At 39.3% G+C, this 24,236-nt stretch overlaps 1 protein-coding gene across 6 annotated transcripts in view; it reads right to left on the bottom strand.

Moving 5' to 3' along the window:
* Positions 1-24,236, bottom strand: part of LTBP1 (latent transforming growth factor beta binding protein 1) — a 211,786-nt gene that overhangs the window by 155,518 nt on the left and 32,032 nt on the right. For all 6 annotated transcript variants that reach the window (XM_075412728.1, XM_075412731.1, XM_075412729.1 and 3 more), the window contains one exon: positions 3,130-3,305. In XM_075412728.1, coding sequence (XP_075268843.1) covers positions 3,130-3,305 — 176 coding nt within the window. The remainder of the gene's footprint in view (positions 1-3,129; positions 3,306-24,236) is intronic.

The following is a 24,236-nucleotide window of genomic DNA, read 5'->3' as shown; positions in this document are numbered from 1 at the left end:
ATCAAAATGCTTGACAGCAGAAATGGCTACTGGCAGGTAACTACATTTCACATCCCAATGTGACTTTAAATGCTATTACTGTAACCCCAATGGCTTACTGAATTTTCAAGCTCTGTTGATACGATACGTAACTTTACAGTAAAATTCAGTTTAAAAAGCAAAAAAGAATACACTACTTTGCTGTCTTTAATAAGACTACTATACTACATACTCTGAAAGCTATCAGAGAAATGAAACTGCTCATAAATACACCACCAGACTAAATGTTCCAGGAGGAACTTAAAATGAATTTTAATTGAAAAATGCTTAGTGTGACAAATCTTTAACATTCTTTCCCTAGTATCTCCAAAAGCTGATCTGGCAACGCTATCGTTGGACATTCAAACACAGCTATGTTTATGAATCAGAAGATGGGCAGAACCACCTACTCAGGGTTGCCAGTTTTCTTCGCAAAGCACTGTTAGCCAACATCTCATTTGCCTCTGCCAGGACAGACGTGTCTCTAAAGGCATCTCAGGACTGACACTGGTTCCAGTTTAAGATCTATCCATTTGATGTCACAGAATTAAATCATCTGTAGAAGTCCATAAAAATTAGTACCAATTGCAGCTACAGCTGGAAAAATAGATTTACTCTATGGCATACATCTTTCATAGATGCCAATCTCTGTCAAAGTGTTAATACTTTAAAATAAAATGCATAGAAATGCTCAGGAAAAAAAAAAAAAGACTGCTTTGCACCTCATGTTGCTTGATAACTATGACTCTTGGGCAATGCCACCAAGTATTATCTGGCTACTATTTCTTCTCTTGTCTGAAAAAAACTATTTAATGACAAGGAAAAAAAAAAAAGTCTTGAAGTATTCAGTACTATCTGGCTTTTGCTTATTACATTTTTCCACCCTTCCTTTTCAAGTATCTCCACATTGCCATTACCAATTCCTTTGCTCAGTGAAATAAAGAGGCTCTGCCATGAAACAAGATTATACATTTAACAGCAGTGACAAAATACCGTGAGATCATCAGACATTCTCATAAACTTACTCATAATAACTAGACGATGAATGTCAACCCTGCCATAAACATGACATAATTCACAGGAGCTCATTCCTCAGTTTAAGACAGGGCTAGGAACTGCATATTGGTGGTTGTCAAAGAACACCTGACATGAAATTTCTCATCCTAATCTTACCTCACTGTAATTAATTCAAACATCCCTAACAATAAAATACTGACAGTTGAAGTTTAACACTCAACTTTTATGGAAACAAGTAGTCCTCTATCCTTGGAGTCCATTCCAGCACCCTACAAACCAGAAGCCACCCTAAATAGACATAGTTGGTCATGTTCTAGGTCTCTTGCTCAGGCTAGCTATATACAGTCTTAATCTCTAATAACACAAAGCTCAAACTGCACTCCATGCTAGCAGATATCTAAACTGCTTCATCAGAAGTTGCAATCACTGACTCCCAGCTCACAAATGTAGAAGTGGAGATAAAATAGGCAAAGTGATCTTACAGGCTGCTCGGAAGCCCAGTATCAGAAATTTCAACACCCTACAAATAGCCTCAGACTTAGTCTGCATTTTACCTTTGAGGCGACACTGAAGTCACAGGCCACAAAAACTGTTTTAACTATCTGTCCTTTGGGCTTTTTAGGAATCACTGGCTTTCCAATGTAAGTAGAATGTTTTACTAATGTGCAGCTCACTGAGGGCCTTCTCAGGATTTTGTAACAATACTCTACATCTTCAGCTCCTGGCTTCCCTTCTCCAAGTCACATCCCTCGAAGTACTGTAATTAACAGAGGAGCTGGAATGAACTAGAAGCCCTGGCTCCTTTGTCTTAGAGCTGCATGGAGTTATCTAGTTATACTATGATAGAAGAAAAAGATTTCACACAACCCATTTGTTTAGTGGCAGCTTGGTACTTGCAAGCAACACTGAATGTACCTAATGTAATTGACTCAAACTGCCTGAAAGAAGGGGGCAAAAGTAAAGATTTTTTTGGCCAGAATTCAACTAGCAAGAGTCACTCCCAATACTGAGAACATTACATCCTTGGTTAGCAAGAGTCAGAAGAGAGGGACACAATCCAATCCTGATGAAGCTTCTTAGAAAGGAATGTAGTGCTTCACAAGCAGTATACTTCACCACTCTGAAAATGTTAATCAAAAGACCTCTGGCTGCCCACTGTTCTTCCCAATAGGGCCAAGATTCTAACTAACCATCAATGAACTTAAACTTGAGGAAAAGGAAGCAGGAGGTTGCATTTAAGTATAAATGGACACACCATAAAGGTGTGCAATGCAGAAATGCAAAGATACTCATATTTACAGAGAGAAAGGCTCTTTCCTAAATCCTCAGCAGAACATGCACTATGGCAGAGAAAGTCTGTCAGGAGAATACAAGTAACTTATATCTCCATGTTAATCAGTCCATTATTTAACTGCAGGAACTTTTCTGCAAATCAATCCAGCAGACACTCTGTAATACCTAATCCATAATTCATCAAGCTCTTCATCTTTTAAGCCAAAACTTGTCGTCAAGCTCCCCACACAATGGGGCATGAGCCAAGGCCACAAGCTTGGCACCTACAAAATCCCTTTTTATGAATATGAAGCAGAAACTCTCATGTAGCCTCCATACCGTGCAGAAGTTCATAAACACATAATAAATTAAATACAGAGAAACACAGTCACCAATGAGACCACTATCCCAGACTCCAGCTTTCCAAGAAGGGTATCCATCATACTGCAGTAAAGGGAACTGTCATCTTGTGCTGACTACACTCAAGGTTATGCCTACTCTAGAAAATGTTCACAAAGCACCTTTTATCTAAAGGAAAAGCTATCATCTAGAAATAGCATTATGAGATTCCAGCAGTGAATCAGGTTCAATTTTTTTCCTTCATCCAGCAAATCTGTTTTGCCTCTCAACAGGATGCAGAATGTTGGAGCACTTGCTAATCTACGAATTATCTAATTTTTTATTATTTTAAGCTTTTCCTGTCTGGAAGTGTTACTGTAATTCAGGTGAACAGAAGAAATTTTCAAGATCTTAAAAAAAAAAAAAAAAGGGGGGTGGAGGTGGTGGGCAAGAAAGGACTATGCTTTTTGCAGTTGTACTCACATTGGAAAGGTGATGCAAGTTGGTCCTGTCCCAGTCTCAGCGGTAACGAACCCTCAGTGGACTGTTCTCCTGAAATCACTTTTTTTACTGGATAATACTTGGGTTTGATCACATATTCCTGTGTTTGTCCATGATGAAGATTCATCAGCAGTGTCTGAGATGAAAGGGGTATCATCCTGTTGTAGAAAAAAAAAAAAGAAGAGACAGAATTATGTAAAAATTAATAAAATAGAAACTATCGGTGAATAATTAAAGACAAATTCATCTGTACTCTGAGTTGTCAAAATACAGTTTGGGAAACTTACTAGCTTCCAGTTAAGCACCTGATTTTCCATGCATTTAGCATTCTCATTGTCTTGTCAGCTCAAACACATAACAAATAAAGACTACAGCGATTATATCACTTTCCTTTCAACATAGCAAGAGAAGTATCATGGGCAGCTCAGAAAACATAGGAATGGGAAAAAGTCTTCCTCAAAATCATGAGCTGGAGCTCAGCTTTGTTAGCATGCAGAGTTTTCCAGACTGGTCAGAGAAGCAGTGGTGCACCCAAACCTCTCTCCATTTCTCACAACTGTCACTTCACACCAGGTATGTTAAGTAAAACCTAAACCCAACTGACTTTGTCCCTGTGCTCTCAGAAACGCTCTTCCCTTCCCCACCGTACCCCTCTAGCCATAGAGCAGAACACTCCTTTTTGCAGCCTCTCTCCCATCTATTCAGAAGGTCTGTCTCTTTTTCCCAAATCCACGTTACTTTCCCCATCCACTTTCTCTTTGCCTGCACTATTGAACATCTCTGAAGTGTCCCGTAACCCCATGGCTTCCACTGACAGCAAAACTATTTCCCCTTGCTCTTAAATAAGAGGATTCCTTCAGGCTCGCTTATTCTCTCACTGCCAATCCCAGTTCCTTACTTGCATTGTTAGACTCCTCCCTAAGACCTCAGTTTCTCACTGCACAAGACCTTGCCAACTTTCAACAGAAATTCCCTCCTCCCCCTCTCAAAAAACATGCTTATTTAGCCACCATCAGCAGTAGGAACCATTTCTTTATGAACAAATTGGCCTTCACTCTTCCACAGTGTTACCCGGCTATAAACAAGCAAGGGAGCAAATTGTGCAGCTCTTGGCCACATGCAGTGAAACTGGAAGCTGCTCTGGGGCCCTGGACTGCAGAGTTCCACTGTCTAGCAAGTAACAGCACACCTTCAAGTAACAAATCTACTAATACCAAGTCTTCAAGAAGTTGTAACTAGCATAGATCTCGCTGTAGACACACGTTCCTCAGAGAGTAGTATCAATTACTAATCTAGTAACAGTGGCTACTAGGACTACATTGTCCTTTGCCCAAATGGAGGCATAAAGAGTGGCATGCTGTAAGCCTCCCCTCACTTTCATCTCAACTAAGGGTCTGTAATAAATTTGGTCTGCAAAAATGGGAAAATGGGAAGGTTATGGGATTTGTACAACCATCCCTCAAAAAGCCACAGCTCTGCAGGGTAAATAACTGCCCTCTGAGAGTAAGACATGGGCCCTGTATCACAGAGGATGGCTGAGCAGCACTTCCCCACAGTGGTGGAACTGAAGAGTTTCATCTCAGTGAGAAGTTGGACGATTATTGTATTGTTTTCCAACACGTGGGGAGCCTGAGCCAACTCCTGTCTCCAAAGCAATGCCCTATTCCTTAGTCACGTTATTCGAGGATGCTTAGTAACTGCTGTAGCCAATGGATTTGTGGTTAGAACAGACAATAGGGTTTTGTCCTACAGAGATGCTCTTGTTAACTTGGAACAGTTTGAAAAAAGTGCATTCATTAACAGACACATTCTATGACTCTTACATACAAGAGAACATAACTCCTCAGACCATCTCCAAGATATTCTTTTCTAATACAGTGCTTACACAGTCTCATTATACTCAGTAAAAGTCCTTTCCCCAGATGAAGAGAGAATACTGTACTTCCCATGTTGTCTTTAGGTTTCCTACCAGCAGATCAAAAAGAGGCTTCAGGAACATTGGAGGTCAGGCTCAGAATTCAACACAGTCTGATAAGAAGTATCACCAGGAAGAGCTCAGCCAGCTATAAAACTGAAGTCACTGCCTCCAGTACTGCTTACATATTGAAGAGTCACTGAAATCCTTCCTGCAAAACCTGTTTTCTCTACAGATCTCGTTTGATGCCTATGTATAAGGACATCCATTTCTGTACCTGGACACAGGAGGGTCTAAACCGAATTCTTCTCATGTGATGAATAAGCAGGCCACCACAACAAAGGTCAAAATACTACAGAAGTTGATACTACAGCAGCCTATTAGAAGTTAAATATACTTAAGTTTAACGGTGTTATCTTCTTTGACCGGATACAGATGCTGCCATTGAAGTGCCTGTCTACTTTCTGTTAAGGCTATAACATGTTGTAAAGCATTACCTTTTATATTGCCACATATCCAGCCACACTGTAGCCCAATGCTCTCAACCTACAATAGAGTCCATCAGAACACTTGAAATGAAAATAAAATTTTAAAAATCACTAAGAAACCCAACGACACTCCACACCACAGACAGGAATGCCATGCTGCAGGCTGAAAGTTGTACCACTAGAATTTATAAAAGTTGCCTCTTCCTTCCTTCCAAGGTATTGTAACTTTCTTCCTTAATTTAGCTTGTGTTTAGTAATTATTGTTAAGGGAGTATAAAAGTAAAGTTTGTTTTGCAAGAGAGTGGTTTACCCAGTAGTACACAGGAAAGCCGTAATCGGTGGGCCCGCTGCTGAATGAGCTGGGTACCCTAATGACAGGGGATACAGAGAAGGCAGAGTTACTGAATGCCGCCTTTGCTTTAGTCTTTACTGCTAAGGCTGGCCCTCAGGAATCCAAGCCCCTGGATGTAAGGGAAAAAGCCTGTAAAAAGGAAGACCTTTCCTTGGTTGAGGGGGATTGGGTGAGATATCATTTAAGCAAACTGGACACCCACAAATCCATGGGCCCCAATGGGATGCACCCATGAGTGCTGAGGGAGCTGGCAGATGTCTTTGAGCCACTCTCCATCATCTTTGAAAGGTCCCAGAGAGCAGGAGAAGTGCCTGAGGACTGGAGCAAAGCCAATGTCACTCCAATCTTCTAAAAGGGCAAGAAGGAGGACCCAGGAAACCACAGGCTGCTTAGCCTCACCTCCTTCCCTGGAAAGGTGAAGGAACAGCTCCTTCTGGATGTCATCTCTAAGCAAGTGGAGGAAAAGAAGATTATCAGGAGTAGTCAACCTGGACTCAACAAGGGGAAATCATGCCTGACCAATCTGATAGCTTTCTACAATGGCATGACTAGATGGAGAGACAAAGGGAGAGCAGTTGTCTACCTTAGTGGCAGAAGCCTTGCTGAAGTCATCTCCCATAACACCCTCATAAGGAAGTTCAGAAACTGTGTGCTCGCAAGTGGACAATGAGGTGACTTGAGAACTGGCTGAATGACAGAGCTCAGAGGGCTGTCATCAGCAGTGTAGAGTCTAGATGGAGGCCTGTAGCTAGTGGTGTTCCCCAGGGGTCACTACTTGGCCCAGTCTTGTTCAATTTATTCATCGGTGACTTGGATGAAGGGACAGAGTGTACTCTCTGCAAGTTTGCTGACAGCGAAACACTGGGAGGAGGGGCTGATGCACCAGAAGGATGAGCTGCCATTCAGCAAGACCTGGACAGGCTGGAGAGTTGGGCGCAGAGGAACATCGTGAAGAGCAAGTATATGGTCCTGCACCCGGGGAGGCATAACCCCGTGCAACAGTACAGGCTTGGGCTGACCTGCTGGAAAGCAGCTCTGCAGAGAGGGACCTGGGAGTGCTGGTGGACACAAGCTGACCATAGTATGCCCTGGTTGCCAAGGCCAATGGCATCCTGGGGTGCATTAAGAAGAGTGTGGCCAGCAGGTCCAGGGAGGTTCTCTTCCCCCTCTACTCTGCCCTAGCGAGGCCCCATCTGGAGTGCTGTGTCCAGTTCTGGGCTCCCCACTTCAAGAAAGATGAGGAGCTACTGGAGAGAGTCCAGAGGGCGGGATATGAAGATGATGAGGGGACTGGAGCATCTCTCCTATGAGGAGAGGCTGAAGGAGCTGGGCTTGTTTAGCCTGAAGAAGAGAAGGCTGAGAGGGGACCTTATAAATGGTTCTAAATATCTAAAGGGTGGGTGTCAAGAGGATGGGGTCAGACTCTTTTCAGTGGTGTCCAGCGACAGGACAAGGGGCAGCAGGCACAAACTGAAGCATAGGAAGTTCCGTCTGAACATGAAGAAGAACTTCTTCACTCTGAGGGTGACAGAGCACTGGAACAGGCTGCCCAGAGAGGCTGTGGAGTCTCCTTCTCTGGAGATATTCAAGACCCACCTGGACAAGGTCCTGTGCAGCCTGTTCTAGGTGACCCTCCTTCAGCAGGGGGGTTGGACTGGAAGGGAACTCTGGAGATCATCCAACTCCACCGTTCCGCGATTCTGTAATCTTTACTCTAGAAACTCCAGTTCTTTAAAAGGAAACACCTTCACCTGATGTGCGAGTTGTTAATCTTGATTTCAAAGTATAGTAAATCCCCTATTCTTGTCTCAAGGTGTATGCTTACCATAGTTTCACGAAACCAAAATTAAGACTTGTCTGGACCCTTTTCTTGCATACTGGCACTCAGTTTTGATGATCTTGGTGTATAACTACCAAAGATCTTGAGTACAGGTACACACAAAAGTACTCCAAACGTCAAAAGTTGCCCAGTATTGGATGTCCACTGCTAGCGTCAATGTGAGTTAACTGGCAGCAGGTTTTCGCCAGCCATCCAACTTGATTGCTCTTGCTCAACAGAAGTGCAGTTCCAGTAGGAGCTGATGTGGTCAAACATCAAAGAATCACGAGATCCCTCTGATCTGACTGTTCTTTTGAATATCAAATTCTTCTCAACATGATCTATTTCTTAAAGATGTTAGTTCATAGTCAAAAGAATATTGCATAGCTAACTGAGATGCTGCATCTTCCACTAGAACCAAGGATACTACTCTAACTACATCATAGGAACTATACGAGACCAATCACTTAGCTTTACTATCAACGGCTTGGGTATAGACGCTAGCAAAGGACCCGAGTTTTTTCTCCTAGACAAGCACAGAGGATCCTCTGAAGGAATTCTAAGTAAGAAGATATGATTTCTAGTGGGCTCAGCAACACAGTGAGGGTTTTTCCCTTCCCCCCCGTGTGTTGAACAATCCCTTCTAATTGACCTCAGAACACAGAGAGCCTGAGCCTCAGAGAGAAGGCAAATAATATGTCAGCACTGAAAACAATTAATAGGAATGTAAAATGTCACAGCGAAGCATTTCAGGCCTAGTTTGGTAACAAGCATCACGCCTGTCCTTGTTGAGCCTTTGAAAATTATCTTAACAACTCTACCACAATGTATTCCCAGTCCTCTAAAAAGCAGTGGTTGTTGCTATGACTATTGATGCCAGCTTGCTAAACAACTCTCCTACCAGCCGGGGAGTACTACTTCTTCTCTTTCCTGTAGGGTGGCCTCTGCCAAGTTCTGGAGCTCTGCCTGAGCACCTCACGCTGGTCCTGTCTTTGCATGGGGGCCCAGGCGCTGTATCCATGGTCACATCACCTGCAGCAGGGGCCCCTGGCACAAAGCAAAAGCCAGGCCTACTCTTCTGCTCAGATTCATTTAGCTGTCCCAAGGGAAATGGCTCAGGCAGTTTAATCTCTGTTCAGAATAGACTGGGGCAGCAATGCCAGGTACTGGATGGAGTGTTTTAATCTATTCACAGTGCTGGAATATCCAAATTAAAAAATAAGTAGCAGGATAGACAGATTTCTTCACAACACTACTCAAGGTTTAAAGCCACTAGGAAAAAACTAGCTGGTGCTATTTTTCTACCATAGCCCACAAGAAGATACTCGAAGTAGGTCACAGACACTCTAAACCAGGTTTTTATGTTTTAAAACAAAGAAATGAAAGGTATACTCAACAACTCATAGGCACTATACTTAATGTTAGTAGATAAATAGTTCTTATCTATTAATAACAACCATCATCACAACTGAAGGTAATTTATTGCTTCTCAACTTCAGCATGTTGCTTACTGCACATTTGAAGACTGCACAAGTCAGTGGAACCCCTGGGCATCGTTGCAATACAAAATGTTCAGGTACTACTAATCTCCCTGTAACACTAGTTAAAAACATGGAATAGTTCATTCCAATCTTTAAATTTTGCATGAAAAAGCCAATGCAAAAATCTTGTGTAGTCTTATGTCAGTAATTTATCTGGTAGTCTGTAATCAGATGGTCAAAACAGACATTAGCTTTATAAACTTGACAAAAACTTTCCATTGCTGAAGTGTACGCTAGGCAGACAAACGTCATTTTCAACAAATAAACAGTATGATAAATACTAATAAGGCTACAACAGCACTGCAGAGGGAGAACAAACATTTGCAGCTAACTATCATGTAAAAGAAAGCTCTCTTGCTTGATAAAAGCAGACCAGGAATGCGATGTATCAGAGTAACTGGCAAGCAGAAATGAGACCAGCAATGTTTGGCATGAAAAGTACTGTCTAGACCAAATAAGCCTGACTCAGGCTGCTTTCTTCATTTTATTTACTGTAAGTCTGATGCTCCCATGCTTGGCTCCTAGCTAGCAATACTTATTAAAAAAAAAGAAAAATCTAAATTTCTACAGCTCAATCATTTTACACAAACCTACAAATTAATTCCTTCTTCACCACCTCCTCTCAAACTCACAATGAACAGTCAAAAGGAGCACAAAACCCAGCATTTTCTAAAATTATGAGATAATAAAGAAAATATGCAGGACAGTTTAAAAGACATTAAAAAAGAACTAAATCCCCCCCACCCTGTAAATTATTAAAATTCAGTTGCTAGTTCAGCCTGACCTTTACCAGCTGCTCACTCCTTACATTGCTTCTCTGCTTTTTTTTTTTTTTTTAAGATACATGAAAAAGTTTAACTTCCCAGCTGATGATGAGCAGATGGGATTTCATCAAAGCCCTGTATATTATCATACCCAACATTAATCAAGCACGGCCTATTTCACAATGTCCTACCAGTCACAAGAGATAAAAGAGGAAGCATTCAAGCTTTTCTTTCTTTTCACCATTGCAAAAATTCTGCACAAAATTGAAAACGTACAAAAATGTATTTTTAAATGCATAATTAAAAATCGTGCCACTGAAATATAGTCTGAATACTGCAAAACAAGCACCAAGACCTGTCTGCGCTAAAATAACTTGAGTTGCGTTAGTATTTTCATTAGAAACCTGCCTTGGTTTTGTATCTTTGTAATACATTTTTCCCCACACAAAAATTTGCAAAGATCATGGTTTGGATATGAGTAATTTGTTTTCAAGTAATACCTTCAAGTTATTATTTTTTACTTTTTTTACCCCTTTAAAAGATTAAGATGTTACTTATACCATAGACTAGATCTTAATTAATCGCAATCAAGTTGATTTGTTTTGTAAAGGAAGTAACACTACAAATCTCAATAAAGATATTTAATCTACACCAAGACAAAAAAACAAAGATCAGGAGGGAATCAAAACTGTTTATAAAGTTTTCCACAGAAATGTAAAACATTAAAACTTTTATCCACAACTACCAGTTTTGCCCAACTGAAATGTAATTTCTGTGGTAAAATCGTTGTTGAAGACATTTTCAGGGAATATCTACTCTTAAGTGTTTGCTAATAAAGCTAGCCCTGTATTTGCAGACTCAACTGAATTGCTCATTGGTTAGAATTCTTTTGCCAGCATAAGCTGGTGTAATAGCTGAACTAAAGCTCTGTGAAACAACAGTATTTTCAAACTAAGCACAACTATGGCTCCATTGATTCATTCCACTTTCTGCATACAACACAATGAACAGAAATGTGTAGATTTATGAATGTTTTTCCAGGTTTCTAAAGAGAAGTACTACACTGAGTTTTCCAGAATCACAAGCAATAATTCATTTCCTAGATGTCAAAATGCAGAAAAAGGTCTTAAGGCAAAAATAATGCATTTGTTGGTTGAATATTTAGATACAGAACAAAAATACAGCTGCTCTGTCCCCCAACCTGATGGAAACTACAGTTCTTGCAAGTTATGCACAGCAGATGAGCATTTCTCCTATAATAGAGCATTTAAAGATTGAGTAATACTCCTTCTGAAAAGCAATTAAATTACATTTATGATAATTCTATCAATAAGAAAAAGAAAAGCTTGCCTCCTAGATCTTTTCATTAGAATGAGCACAGAAAGTTTGTTCCACCCCTCTCCCAAAGTGCCATCAAGATACAACTGACTCAAATTCAAAAAATCTTCTCAGAGTATGAAGTCTTAACTATCCTCACAGTAAACCAACACTTAAGGAAACAGTATGCATGAAGACTAGGAAAATCCAATATGAGACAACAATGAACAAGAAACAGACACAAGACTGTAGTGTCATCGCAACAAACTTCCCTATACACCATGCACCAAATGAACAACTAGAGGCTACAAATGATTCATTACCTTTGTGCATACCTTCAACACTTAACCAGTGAAGTTCTTCACAAATCCACATGAATTAACTCAGTATCTGGATTACTCTATACAGGTTCTCAGACATATGTCCATCTTCAACTTGTCAGGCACTTCGTTCCAGCAAAATTCAGGAGGCAAAAAGGAAAAACCATCCCAAAAACCAAAACCAAAACACCTAGATGTGTTGTTGACTTGTTCTGGTTGACCTGCTTTTGTTTTGTGGTTTGTTTTTTTCCATAACACTACATTTGATAATACAACATTCATGTGAGATACTTTGTCAGTGTCTCTTGGAAATCAGGAACCATACCAAACTCATTAATAATTCAGCTTTTAAAAGAGCATCTGCCATTGTCACAAATATTTGCACTAAAAATTTGACCTACAGGCGTTACAGTGAGTCAAGATGAAATTCACTAGTTAATGGCGAACCTCTTTAACCAGGGCACTGAGCAAGCCCAACACATAATCTTTAGCAAAATTAAAATATGATATCCCTTCCTTGTTTCACATTGCATTTTCCACAGACAAGTCACTTTTCATAGAGCTAGTGGCATGTTACTGAATATTACATTGACACTGTGTAATAAAAAAATTACTCTGATAAAGACTCATTAACTAGTGATAATTTCTAATCTGTCCACCCATGAGACAGACTTTGGTATTAGAAAAGTATGCTGAAATGACGATTAAAAATAGAAACATAAACTCCCATGATGGATGTTATACAATAAAGGCAAATGAGCACAGCTGCTGCAAAGGAAAACCATGCATCACTAATCTACTCAAATTCTTAAGCATGTTAAACAAAACAGCAGACCAAGAGACCAGTTGGTTGATACAATTTATGTGAAAATCGAAAAAGACTTTGAAGAATTATCAAGAGGCAAGAAACCCTAAATTATAAAACAGTGTTGCAAGCTTAAAATGTGCAAAGATATGATAGAGAACAGATACATTTTTTTTCTTGGACATGTATTAATTATGGTATGTGCTTTTGAAGTCTACCAACACATACATGCTTCAGTAATACCTCACTTCAGTTAAATAAGTAATTTAGAAATGAAATCAGCTCATGAAATTCTGTTACAGTAATTCAGAAAACCCTCAAATCTAATTTGGCCTTCCATACTAGCAAGCATATATTTACACAAGGTTAATTCATTCTGAGAATACACTTATAGCCTTGTCTGAATTAAGCAGAAGTCTGTAATTTAGGAATCTAATAACTATATAAAAAGTAAATATGCCAGTAAAGAACCTAAAACCTTGGACTAATCTTGACAGGTTAAGTTATGACTATGAAAAAAATAATGCAATGAGCAAGTAATACACCATCAAGTTTTTGTGTAGATGCAGATTGATTAGCAAAAATGTTTTGTCACTACGTCTTATGACATCTAGGAATGTTTTAAAAGTACCACCTAAGCAGAGCTTCTCAGGAGTCAGAAATAGGGAATATATCATAGGTTTATAACCCATTTACAAATTAGACTTATGTACAAGTAGAAAAAGGCACAAAAAACCCAAGACAATTAATAGTGGCTAGACTGGAATAGAGAAGGACTCTGAATACCTGGACCGGACTGAGCACTGGTGAACACGACAACGTGCATTAGAAGCAACCAGAACTCATCACATATATTACTGACATCTACCCTGACTGCAGCCAACCAACTAAGAGACTCGAGCATCAGCCTAGTGAAAGTTTCCAGCGTACAAAATCGGATTAAAAGACAAAACTCAAAGCATTACTGAGTATAAAGAGCCGAGGGAAAATAACAAGGAAGGCTTTTAAACACACCGATACCCACAAAGAGAAAAGAGACTCTATGAAGTGGACTTTTCCCAGGCATGAAAAAGCCAGATTCTGGTTCCAGAGAAAATTCTTTAGGGAATGTATGACAGAAAGACACAAAATAACCGTTAATTCAAAATGGAATGCAATAAGTTCTAGACTAAAAATGAAATACTTTTTTCCACAAACTGCAGAATCAGTTTATGGAAAGAACTATCACAAGATACTGTAGATCATAATTGTTTCCAAGGATGCCAGTGTAAATGGATGATGAGCATACCTCAAATTTGATAAGATCACAGAAAAAAACCCCCTCAAAAATCCCTGTGTTTGAGGATATCAGTTTCCTACATAATAAACAATGTAAACAAACCTTAATTTTCTCCTCATAAGGAAGTGCCAACGAGCGTGCAAATCGGAGTACTTTATCCCTCTGTAGTACACACTGATTTCATACATAAGCAACTACTAGCAGATGTAGTATGATATTGACTTTGCCCAAGCGTTACACACAAGAAGTGCCATGTGCTCAGTATATGAGAATAAACTATGTCTTCACATGTTTGAACGGGGACATGGTTATTGCACAGTATCCATATTAACCATATTTACTGAAGGCTTTCTAAATTTACTTGACAAGAAGCATAAAATGCTTAGTACTGTACAACAGGCAAGCCTAGAAAATTTCAAGATCAAATCCAGACTCCACTTTCAGTATGTGTTTTTCTCAGCAGAAGCTCTTTTGGTATACTAAATCAGCAGCAGCAACAAGTTCTGACAGACTGTATTGGCTAGAGGATATGATCCCTGAAACACCCCAAGGACTGCTCTTACTAAATTACGCCACAGAATTTAGCAATTCTAAAGATGGAGAGTCAGGGAAAAAAGCAAAACCAAAAAGTTTATCCAAGTTCTCCTCCACAGTGGCCACCTAAATTCCAGTGATGCAACAACAGCATGCTCCCTGCCACGTCTGGGAAGTCTGGAAGTGATGTAAGACAAAAACAGAAGTACATGCTGTGCTGTATCTCTGATGATGAAAAGATAAGTGGTGAAAGGTTTTGAAGGTAGAAAATATTTGTATCAGGCCAAGAACACTTGTAACATCTAAACTTTCAAATGTACAACTACTTTCTTAGCTGAACTAGATAAACAACTCATGACCTATTTTTTCAGACCACAAAATTGAGTAATAAAGATTATCCTTTGTTTTAAGTAATCACAAAAATGGAATGTTTCCATTTGTGGGCAGAACCAGGGAAAGGGGGGACAACAGCAAGCAGTTACACTTACCAGGAGTCTAACTTCGGGGGTCAGGAGCTTCCAAAGCCCCGTGACATACATCTACAAATAGTTTGAACATAACATCACACTAAAAAACATTTTCTAAGTAATTAAGGTAATAAATTGATACAGGATCAAAGGACAGCAATTTCCAAAAGTTATTAGTGAATTTTAGTTGTTTCTTGAACTTCAGCCATATAACTTTTTGTTCATTAAAACTGCATACATAAGATGTTTTCATCATCATGGATATTCAGATAAATCACTTCCAGGGAAATTGTGCCTTTGTGCCAACATGGTATAATGTCTTAAAAAGATAAACAGAAGGTAGCTCTAATCCTGTTTGTGTCGGTACAAGATCCCTGATGTAAGAAGGTCACTTTAGCAGAGCTAAAGAACCTACTAGTTAACAGAAATAATAAAGCATATATTCACTGTCGTGACCTGGGAAATTCCTCTGAAGAAAGAACCTCGACAACAGATTAACAAAAATCAACATGTTTTATTTTATACTTCTATTAGATACCACAAAAAATAATTAAACCCCACCAAAATACTACTTCTTGGCTTGGTTAATAATGGAGATAAGATACAGCCGATTTTGCCTACATGACTAATTGCTTTAAGGCTTAACAGGAGCAGCACTTTAGGAACATCTCTATTGGCTTAGTGTCTCAGAATCAAGAGAGGTCCAATATATACACCTTTTAACTTCAGACATTAAAGGAAAAAAAAGAAGTCTAGTACATCAATACTAACTCTTGGCATATATATAGATCACCACAATTTCATACAGCAAGTAAATCTAAAAACAGCATGCAAAGAATCTAGATTTAAAAAAGGCTGTCTTTCTCATTTACTTGCTTAACTTCATCCTTTTAGAAGATTGGTTGCTTGAAAACCGAATGTTAACATAATCTTTCAAAAAGCAAACCCAGATAATATAAAGCCAGTAATATTTCTGTCTGAGAAAGGTTCATGATTTTCAGCAAAAATTACAGGGCTAAAGGTGAGCATAGATTTCAAATTAATAGTGACTCAGTACTCCACTGCTAATGAGCCCAATGATTGCTATAATTATAATTAATATTTTAATGATGCACCTTTGTTATTTCTAAAATAATTAGGTAGAAGGTAAGCTTATCTGGTGAACGGAGGTCAATGATGAAAGGTAAACTGTTTGCAATCTCAATTTTACTACTGATCTTGCCATACCGAGCAATACAGTTTACTCCAGAGACAGTGAAGTTAGCATAAAAAGATTAGAACAGGCACGTTTTTTCTCCTCTCCACTTCTGTATCTGGAAAACAACGATCTACATCACATTCTAGTATGATGTTGCAAAGTATTTAACAGTGAAAGGGTTTAAGATTGTACAATGCTCAGTGCACATGCAAACCCAAAACAGTTAAACTCATTTTAATACGATCTGTTTGCCCAGACACTAGCACAAAATCCTGATTCCACTGAACTCAACAGCAGAACTCATTTATTTCATTGCTGGCCATAATTTCATCCCAGGACTTTGTTACTTGTCAAACACAGCTTTGCACCTTTGAACTTAAAACCCGTAGATGCTACGTTCAGCTGCCTTCACCCTGCCTTCAAGTGCCAAAGTAGAGGTTCCTCTTGGTTCCTAACTCTAGCTCCCGAAACCCACATTTGTCAACCTGGAAGCCAGTGCAATCAAAAACAAACCTAAAGAACACTGTATCCCTGACTTCAGCCCATGATCAACCCAGGGACAGAGTATGTGAAAGCAATCTAATTCCTTATTATAAAAATGAGTCCAACTACGCTTGAATTCAGCTTGCAAGAAAGCAGCTATGAAGAATTTCTGACATACGGCTGAACCAACAATGTCTGGAAGAACTTGCATCTCCTATTCCAAACCACTTTGCCTACTTTTAAAAAAAAATAAAAAAAAAAAAAAATACTGTGACCAAAAGCCCAGACTGCATTCCAGAGGTCTAGGAATAGCTTGTTTTCCTATTTGCAGTAGGTAAAGTTGAAGTCTGTGAGGCATTCCTCCGGTCTTTAACGATGTCTCCGATTTCTCCTCAAAAATTCACTTTGCTGCTTTTCTACATGTAAAATTTTGCTGTCCCTAGAACTACAAGCTTTTTTATAAAAAATATTTTACAGAGCGAATTTTGAGAAAATACAGTTGCTATACATGCCTTCTTTCTGATACTGTCCCAGTCCTTGGTTGTGGTTCACAGATTTTTTTGGTACATTACGCATATATTCCAAGTTGCTGAAGTTTGTGACTTACAGGTTTGTCTTCTACACAGGCATAACAGTAAGCCACACTTCACAGTACCTAATTTTTTTTCTCCCTTGTTGCATAAGGGATTTCTTTTACACGCAAGCTGAATACTGTCATTCCAACAAGTTTAAACTATAAAAAGGACAAGTTATAAGGTATTTGAAATTACATCCTTAGGGCTCAATTTAGAAGTTTCTCCTCACATTCTTTTGATTCACATGCTTCATTATTGAAATGTCTGCTAGAGATCTTTCTCTTTCCTCATTAATGACTTCAAAGAAATACATGCTTGAACTCCTAAATATATTAAACTAATTTAAATTATCTTGAAACACCCAGTGACTGCTCAGCAAACCAGAAAAAGGAGACTGTGCTTCTGGAAATAGCATACTATTTAGTCAGTGAACTGCATGCACAGTCAATTAAAAAGTAAACACATCTAATTAAAGAATACCATCAATACATACACATTTGAGGTTTTTTAAAGTTGCTAAAGCACAACAGTAACCTAGAAACATAAAAATAAATTTAAAAACTTCTAAAGGTACCTAATATTTATGTTTTTTTAAAAAAATGTTTTCATAGCATACCATTTATAATCTTTATTTCTTGGGCTGAAAAAAATAATAAAAAAATAATAAAATATTTATGCACCTTCCACCAAGAAACAATTCAGATGTGCAATTAAATCTACAAACTCATTATGGTATCTTTTTAACTAGCATCTGATATATTTCGGTTTGTTAACTTAATAAAACAAAAATCTAAGTACAGCATTTCCTTCCACAAGGATGAGTTCATTATAAAATTTTTGAAAATTAAAACGAGTTTTCAATTTAAAAAAATTAGACATAGAACTGCAAAAACATCCTCAGTGTAGCTGTATTTTTGGCTATAAAGAAAAAACCAAAATTATTCTGTTACTAAAGCAGGTATTTCAGTTATAAATCAAATCAAAACTTGTATTTTCAAATCAGATGACTGACAGTGACAACTTACTGCCAAAACAGACACAAAACCAATTACAAAATTTAGAATCATAGAATGACTTGGTTTAGAAGGGACCTTAGAGACTATCAAGGTCCAACTCCCTTCCCATGGGCAGGGACACCTTCCACTAGACCGGGTTGCTCAGAGCTCCATCCAACCTGGCCTTGAACACTGCCAGGGAGGGGGCAGCCACAGCTTCTCTGGGCAACCTGTGCCAGTGCCTCACCACACTCACAGTAAAGAATTTCCTCCTTATATCTAATCTAAACCTATTCTCTTTCAGCTTGAAGCCATTACCCCTTGTCCTATCACTACATGCCCTTGTAAAAAGTCCCTCTCCAGCTTTCTCATAGGCTCCTGTTAAGTACTGATAGGCTGCTATAAGGTCTCCCCGGACCCTTCTTTTCTCCAGGTTGAACAACCCCAAGCCTGTCCTCCTAGGAGAGGTGTTCCAGCCCTCTGGTCATTTTTGTGGCCTCCTCTGGACCTGTTCTAACAGGTCCACACCTTTCCTGTACCGAGGGCTCCAGAGCCGGACGCAGGACTCCAGGTGAGGGGTCTCACCAGAGCGGAGTAGAGGGGCAGAATCACCTCTCTCGACCTGCTGGCCACGCTTCTCTTGATGCGGACCAGGACATGGTTGTCCTTCTGGGCTGCGAGCACACATTGCTGGGTCGTGCTGAGTTTCTTATCAACCAACACCCCCAAGTCCTCCTCCTCAGGGCTGCTCTCAATCCATTCTCCGCCCAACCTATATTTGTGCTTGGGATTGCCTTGACCCATGTGCAGGACCTTATTTTGCATATTCCTATATTTTTATATTTGTATATTTGCATATTTGCATAGGGTAATAGATGTTGAATCACAGAACAGATCAAGCCACCTTATACCCATACTAAAATGTATACATCTTGTAAACAAAATCCACTGAGATAATATGTTTGTCACAATAGGAATATAAACAAAATAGCTCAGTACCATCTCAGGACCACTGATGAAAGCCTGTATTTTGAAAACATCCTATTCCATGGTGCCAACTGGTTTGTGAATCACACAGCCTCAGCAGCCCAGCAGAACTTGTTCCACTGAACTTTTGGAAACTGGCATTCCTGCTGAACAGACGTTTTTGAGGCTTGTGTTTAAGCCCCACATCCAAACAGCCTGCAGAAACTCTGCAGTCCTTAAATGTTCCTGTATTAGCCTGGTGTTTCTCGACACCTTTTGAGTCCTTTGACAGGAATCACTGCTCAATGCTATTTTTAGAAACACCAGCAACAATTACCGTAGATACCTACCCTTACACACCATTTGATGATGACAAGGCATTGCTGTTTGGAACACCTGGGCTTACACTACTTTTGAACAAACAGTGAAAGATGGAGCAGCCACTGCTCATCTCCAGTTCTTTAAATGCAACTTTGGGCTTAGCTTGTCCAAATGCCTCGGTCCTCTCTCGTTGGATCCAGTTTTATAGGTATACCTGATCACATACAACGTGAATAATGAGCAAACACTGTAAGCTTCACTATACACACCCACAGACAACAGGTTTGAGTGATGAAGGCCCTGGTTCTGCCCTTTCATCTGACAGAGCATACAGGTCCTGCAGTCTCTCTTTGGTACTTGCTGGCCAGGCAGTCTGCCATCTTGAGATCGATTCCTGTTCTTCTGCTGGAAACAGCTGAATCATCCATAGGTGCTTTCTAAATCTGAAGCCTGCTTTGCAGGGGAGATATGTAAAGTTGGATTGGTGTAACACTCCACTTTCCTTCTGTTACAATCAGCAATGGGGAGACACCATGAGTATCCTACCCATAGAGATGGTTTGCCCAAGTACCCCTGCTCAGGATGATGACAGGTGACTGTACTGATACTATTAGTAGTCAGATGATGATCCTCTGTGGCTAATATTAACTTCACAACTGAACAAACTGGGGGATGGGGGTGAAATAAGACACAAGGTGGGAAGAATGAGAAAAAACACGCCCCCACACACACACCCCCCCGGGGAGCCACAGTATGCCTGTATTATTGGGCCTAGGATGGTCATGAGCAGAACTGACTGGCAGGCCTTTTATAATCCATACAGCCTGCTGCTTCTGAGCTTAGAAAGAGGTTTTTCTCATAAACAGACTTCTACATATGTGGAGACAGAAGCTGCTATAGTAGAGAGGTTTGTTTTCACACTTCAAACAATCTAGTTACACCAGAATAATATCTTCTGTGCATACTCAAAGAGCAGCTTTTTTCCAGTTCTGCGTAACTCTTGATGCACCACAAATGCACTTAACACTTAGCCAAGAAATATCCCAAGTATCCTCCTTGACAGAAGGGAAGACAAAAACCCATAAGCACTGAAAAAACAGATGATTTCAGAAGTACAGGGCATGCAGCAATTTCCTAAACTTCCAAATTAATCAGCTGGATGTTAAGAATATTTCGACTTTAAAAGCATCTTCAAATTTTTTTGCATTTGTTGTTCTGTAGCTTACTGCACAAGCTGCTGTAGTTCTCAGTGCTGTTCTGTACTGTATGAGGCTCTGCAGTTTCACAGTTCCAAGTGATTTATTATTAATTGCAAATTAACACATAATGATAAAAAGAACATTATTTTAAAACAACATACCAAAGGGTAAAGTTTGGGCTGCGCTTCCAGCCATAACTATTTTTCCTGCCTACTGATCACTTGGGTTCTTAACTACAGTTCCCATGAATGCCAAAACTTTTTGTATAAAACTGACACAGAGAAATGCATGCAAACTGCAGTCATTTAATTTTACTAAATTCTAAATCAGTTTAGAAAACAATTACAATAAATAAAGTGCACAACAATTACAATTGACTTTAACTATATAGGACAGGGGTTTTTTTGTTTCGATTTGGTCGTGTGTTGTCGTCCCCCTCCACCCTGATAACACAGGAGGAATGGAAGGAAGAGAAGCAGGAAGGAACAGAAAAGCTAAAAGCCGACAACTGAATTTTATAATTGAGGGCCATATTACTACTTCAATTCTCTGTAACAAGTTTGACAATTAAAATCATATATTTTCAGAAGACAATTGCTGTAATTCATAGCTCAACTGAATCTGAAACTGATTATTTACCTGAGTTACATAACCACAGTCAAAACCAGCTATGGTTCCCCATAGTATGTGTTTAAGGGTACAGCTGAAAAAGTAGTTCTGAAAGTTTGTGCCAAGCATGCTAAAAGTCTCTAAAAATTAGTCTTTTCTAGGAAGTGCTATCATGTTAAGAAGCTAAAGATTTTAAGAACATCTGCATACGGCTTTCTATACAGTTAGGAAAGTTTTCAAAGTATTTTCAAGTACTACAACTGCATTATAGTCTGCATACCAGAAAGATGTGGAATCAGAATAGCAACTACTTCTGATACGAGTCACTAGTATTTTAAAACTTCATTAATGTGAAGAGATGCAAACTTAGTAAAGCCATACAAAGTTCAATATGTCAAGCAACTTGACAACTATTATGCACAGAGCTCAATCGTACCCCTCATCATCAAAAAGGAACTTCGAACTGTACTTGTGGGAAGAGAAACATTTAATAAGCTTTCCCACAGAATTTTTTTATCTACAACAGTACAGCCACCAAAGACAGAACAGAAAAAAAATGTGTGGCAATCACCAGCTTTTATTGCCTCTTTGGTTTTATTCTTTTAGGCTGGAGGAATCTCTCCCCCTTTCTCTTTAAAGGGAAAATAACAGATTATTCAAGTATTTTTTTAAATGCCATGATCTAAGTAAATAGCAATATGTAACCTTTTGTGTTAGACATGCATTGTCTACAGTAATCTAACAAACTGAAAGTTATGCCTACTAAACTCTGCACCTCAAAGCCCAGGTACACAACTCTCACAGAGTTCAGGGTTTGTTTTGTAACATTTGCTGGGAAGAATCTTTCAGCTTTAAAGACTGAAGCCGAAACTTGGCACACTTGGTCTTGTTTCAAGAAGGAAATTTTACTTTGCCAGACTTGAAAAGGAGTGGATTTTAACATTTTCAGCTTGGAAGAGAAAAAAAAAGATTCTTTTCACGATCACATAACTTTAACAACAAACACAGAAAACCGAGCAAACAGCAGCTTTGTGTTTTAAAACTCTAACATATCTTAATGAGAACGAATATTTTGCCCATTTAAAGAAAAATAAATTGATTGAAAATGTTGCAGAGTGCCCATGAAGCATGACATTTTCAAGGGAGCACAGCCAATGAAAGCAAAGAACGCTCATTTTAAGTTGCAAAGCATCTGCTAGTTTCCATAGCTACTTTTTAAACAATTGTAAGCTCTATCATTTCTTAGAACTACCTTGTTTACTATGAATAACTTACAAATGGCTGTTCTCAGAAAAAGTTACTCAAAAGCATTTACAAAAAAGTACAATTAATTAACAAAGGCTGCTGTTTTAAACTTTTTAAAAAGACAAATAGGTAGTGTTAAAATGCAAATAAAAAGCAGATAATACATTCACCTTTTTAATATTACTAGTAATACAGTGTCAGCCTTAGACACCTCAACCAGGACTCCAATTTTGCCAGATGAAACACTTCAAAAATACACAGCAAAGCAGAAATTACAGTGCAAGGATCATACAGGCCAAATACACACTGCAAGAAGTAGGAAAGAAAGATGAGGAGCTTCAAGAGTAAGGAACAGACTTCCCAAAAGTGAAAGAGAGGATGTGCAAAAAAAAATATCATTCACCAGACGTCCTTCAGGTCATTTTTATAAATAATTTATTTAATTGTCAACAATGACAACACAAATAAACATCAGTTAAGTAGACAGCAGTTACAACATCTCATCCTGCTATGAATTAATTATGCATCATGAAGAAAAAGCAGCTGCAGTTCACGTTACATGACAACACATGATAACATGACAACATCCTGCTTGCAGTTCTGCCCTGTACAGAGCTACCTAAATGGTGTGTAAATCTAGGGAACTCTAGGTCTCTGTCGGTGCTTAGCAGGCCTTGCTATAATACTACCCCTGCACAAAGTTAAAGTACTGGGTACAGAAGCTATTACACAGTTACACTGTTTCACTTCATATTCCACCAGAGAAACCAGTAGGCTAAAGATTAACCCTTATGACATCTCCAAAGGGAGCTTTGCCATAAAACATGAAAACATCTCAAGAAAAGCTGCCTTCATAACAGTGAGCCCAGGGCTTTCCTCTCACTTGGCTGAAGCAGTCCACATGCAGGTGGAGTTCAGAGCACTAGTAGCATAGCATTCAAGAAGAAACGGCAATGCCCACTCAAAACAGCTCTCCAATGACGTGTTAAGTGCCTGAAGGCAAAATGGAGGAAGACTATGAAAAAAGTGCCCATGTCTTCTTCCTTTAATACCTTGAGCAGACAAAGTAGCCAAAAGTAAAACCTGCTCCCCCCCCAAGATGGCATCCCAGCTATAGAAATAAGCAGCTAGGAGTGTGTGTCTCCTTTCTGCAATGGGAACCTGAAAGAGGAGTGAAATGCCATCCCTCCAAGCAGACTAGCTATTACAGAAAGGACTGACAGACTACTCTGGAATGACCCCTGAATGATCTCCTTACCAGGAGCACTACACACAGGTTTAGTTGTTCCCCCTCTACTCTTTTAATAATAGCGGAACCTGACAATGAATAGGGGGGGAGGGGGGAAGGATAAAAATAATTAAAAAAAAAAAAAAATCACTGAATTTCTACACCTCTTTCTTTTTACAACCCCACTTCTCTTCAGTCTTAATCACCTGAATTCCCATTAGAAATATTCTGACTGTACAGCTGTGGGTTACGTCTCTTTCAAATCTCACTTCCAGAAGCACATCAAAAGACTGTCTAGTTTAGGAATACACTGGATTTCTAAACAGTCCATCAAAAAAAAATTATAGATACAGCCCTCCAGGGTGCCACAGCATGAAAATACTTCAGGATGCAAAACATACCCTGCATTGAAGAGCTGCTGGAGCAGTGAAAGGGGGATGGGAGAATGAGGGGGAGTTGGCTTCTTGTTAAGATCTGCATGTGTGCAACAGCTGGAATCCCCAAACAAGCATTATATAATAACAACAAAAGCTGTTCAAAGCAGCAAGGAGGCACAGCTAGCAGTACGGTGACCAGCAGTTGTCCTCCACTTTAGAGCTTCAAGGTAAAGACACCAGAGCTTTTGCTCCAGTAAGTAAATATACAAATATATTTCTTCTTCACTGTAGT

Source organism: Opisthocomus hoazin, chromosome 2 (genome assembly GCF_030867145.1).
Source record: "Opisthocomus hoazin isolate bOpiHoa1 chromosome 2, bOpiHoa1.hap1, whole genome shotgun sequence".
In the NCBI taxonomy this organism is placed as follows: Eukaryota; Metazoa; Chordata; class Aves; order Opisthocomiformes; family Opisthocomidae; genus Opisthocomus; species Opisthocomus hoazin.
The sequence above is the reverse complement of the archived record's forward strand: the minus strand, read 5'-3'. Positions and strand labels throughout refer to the sequence as shown.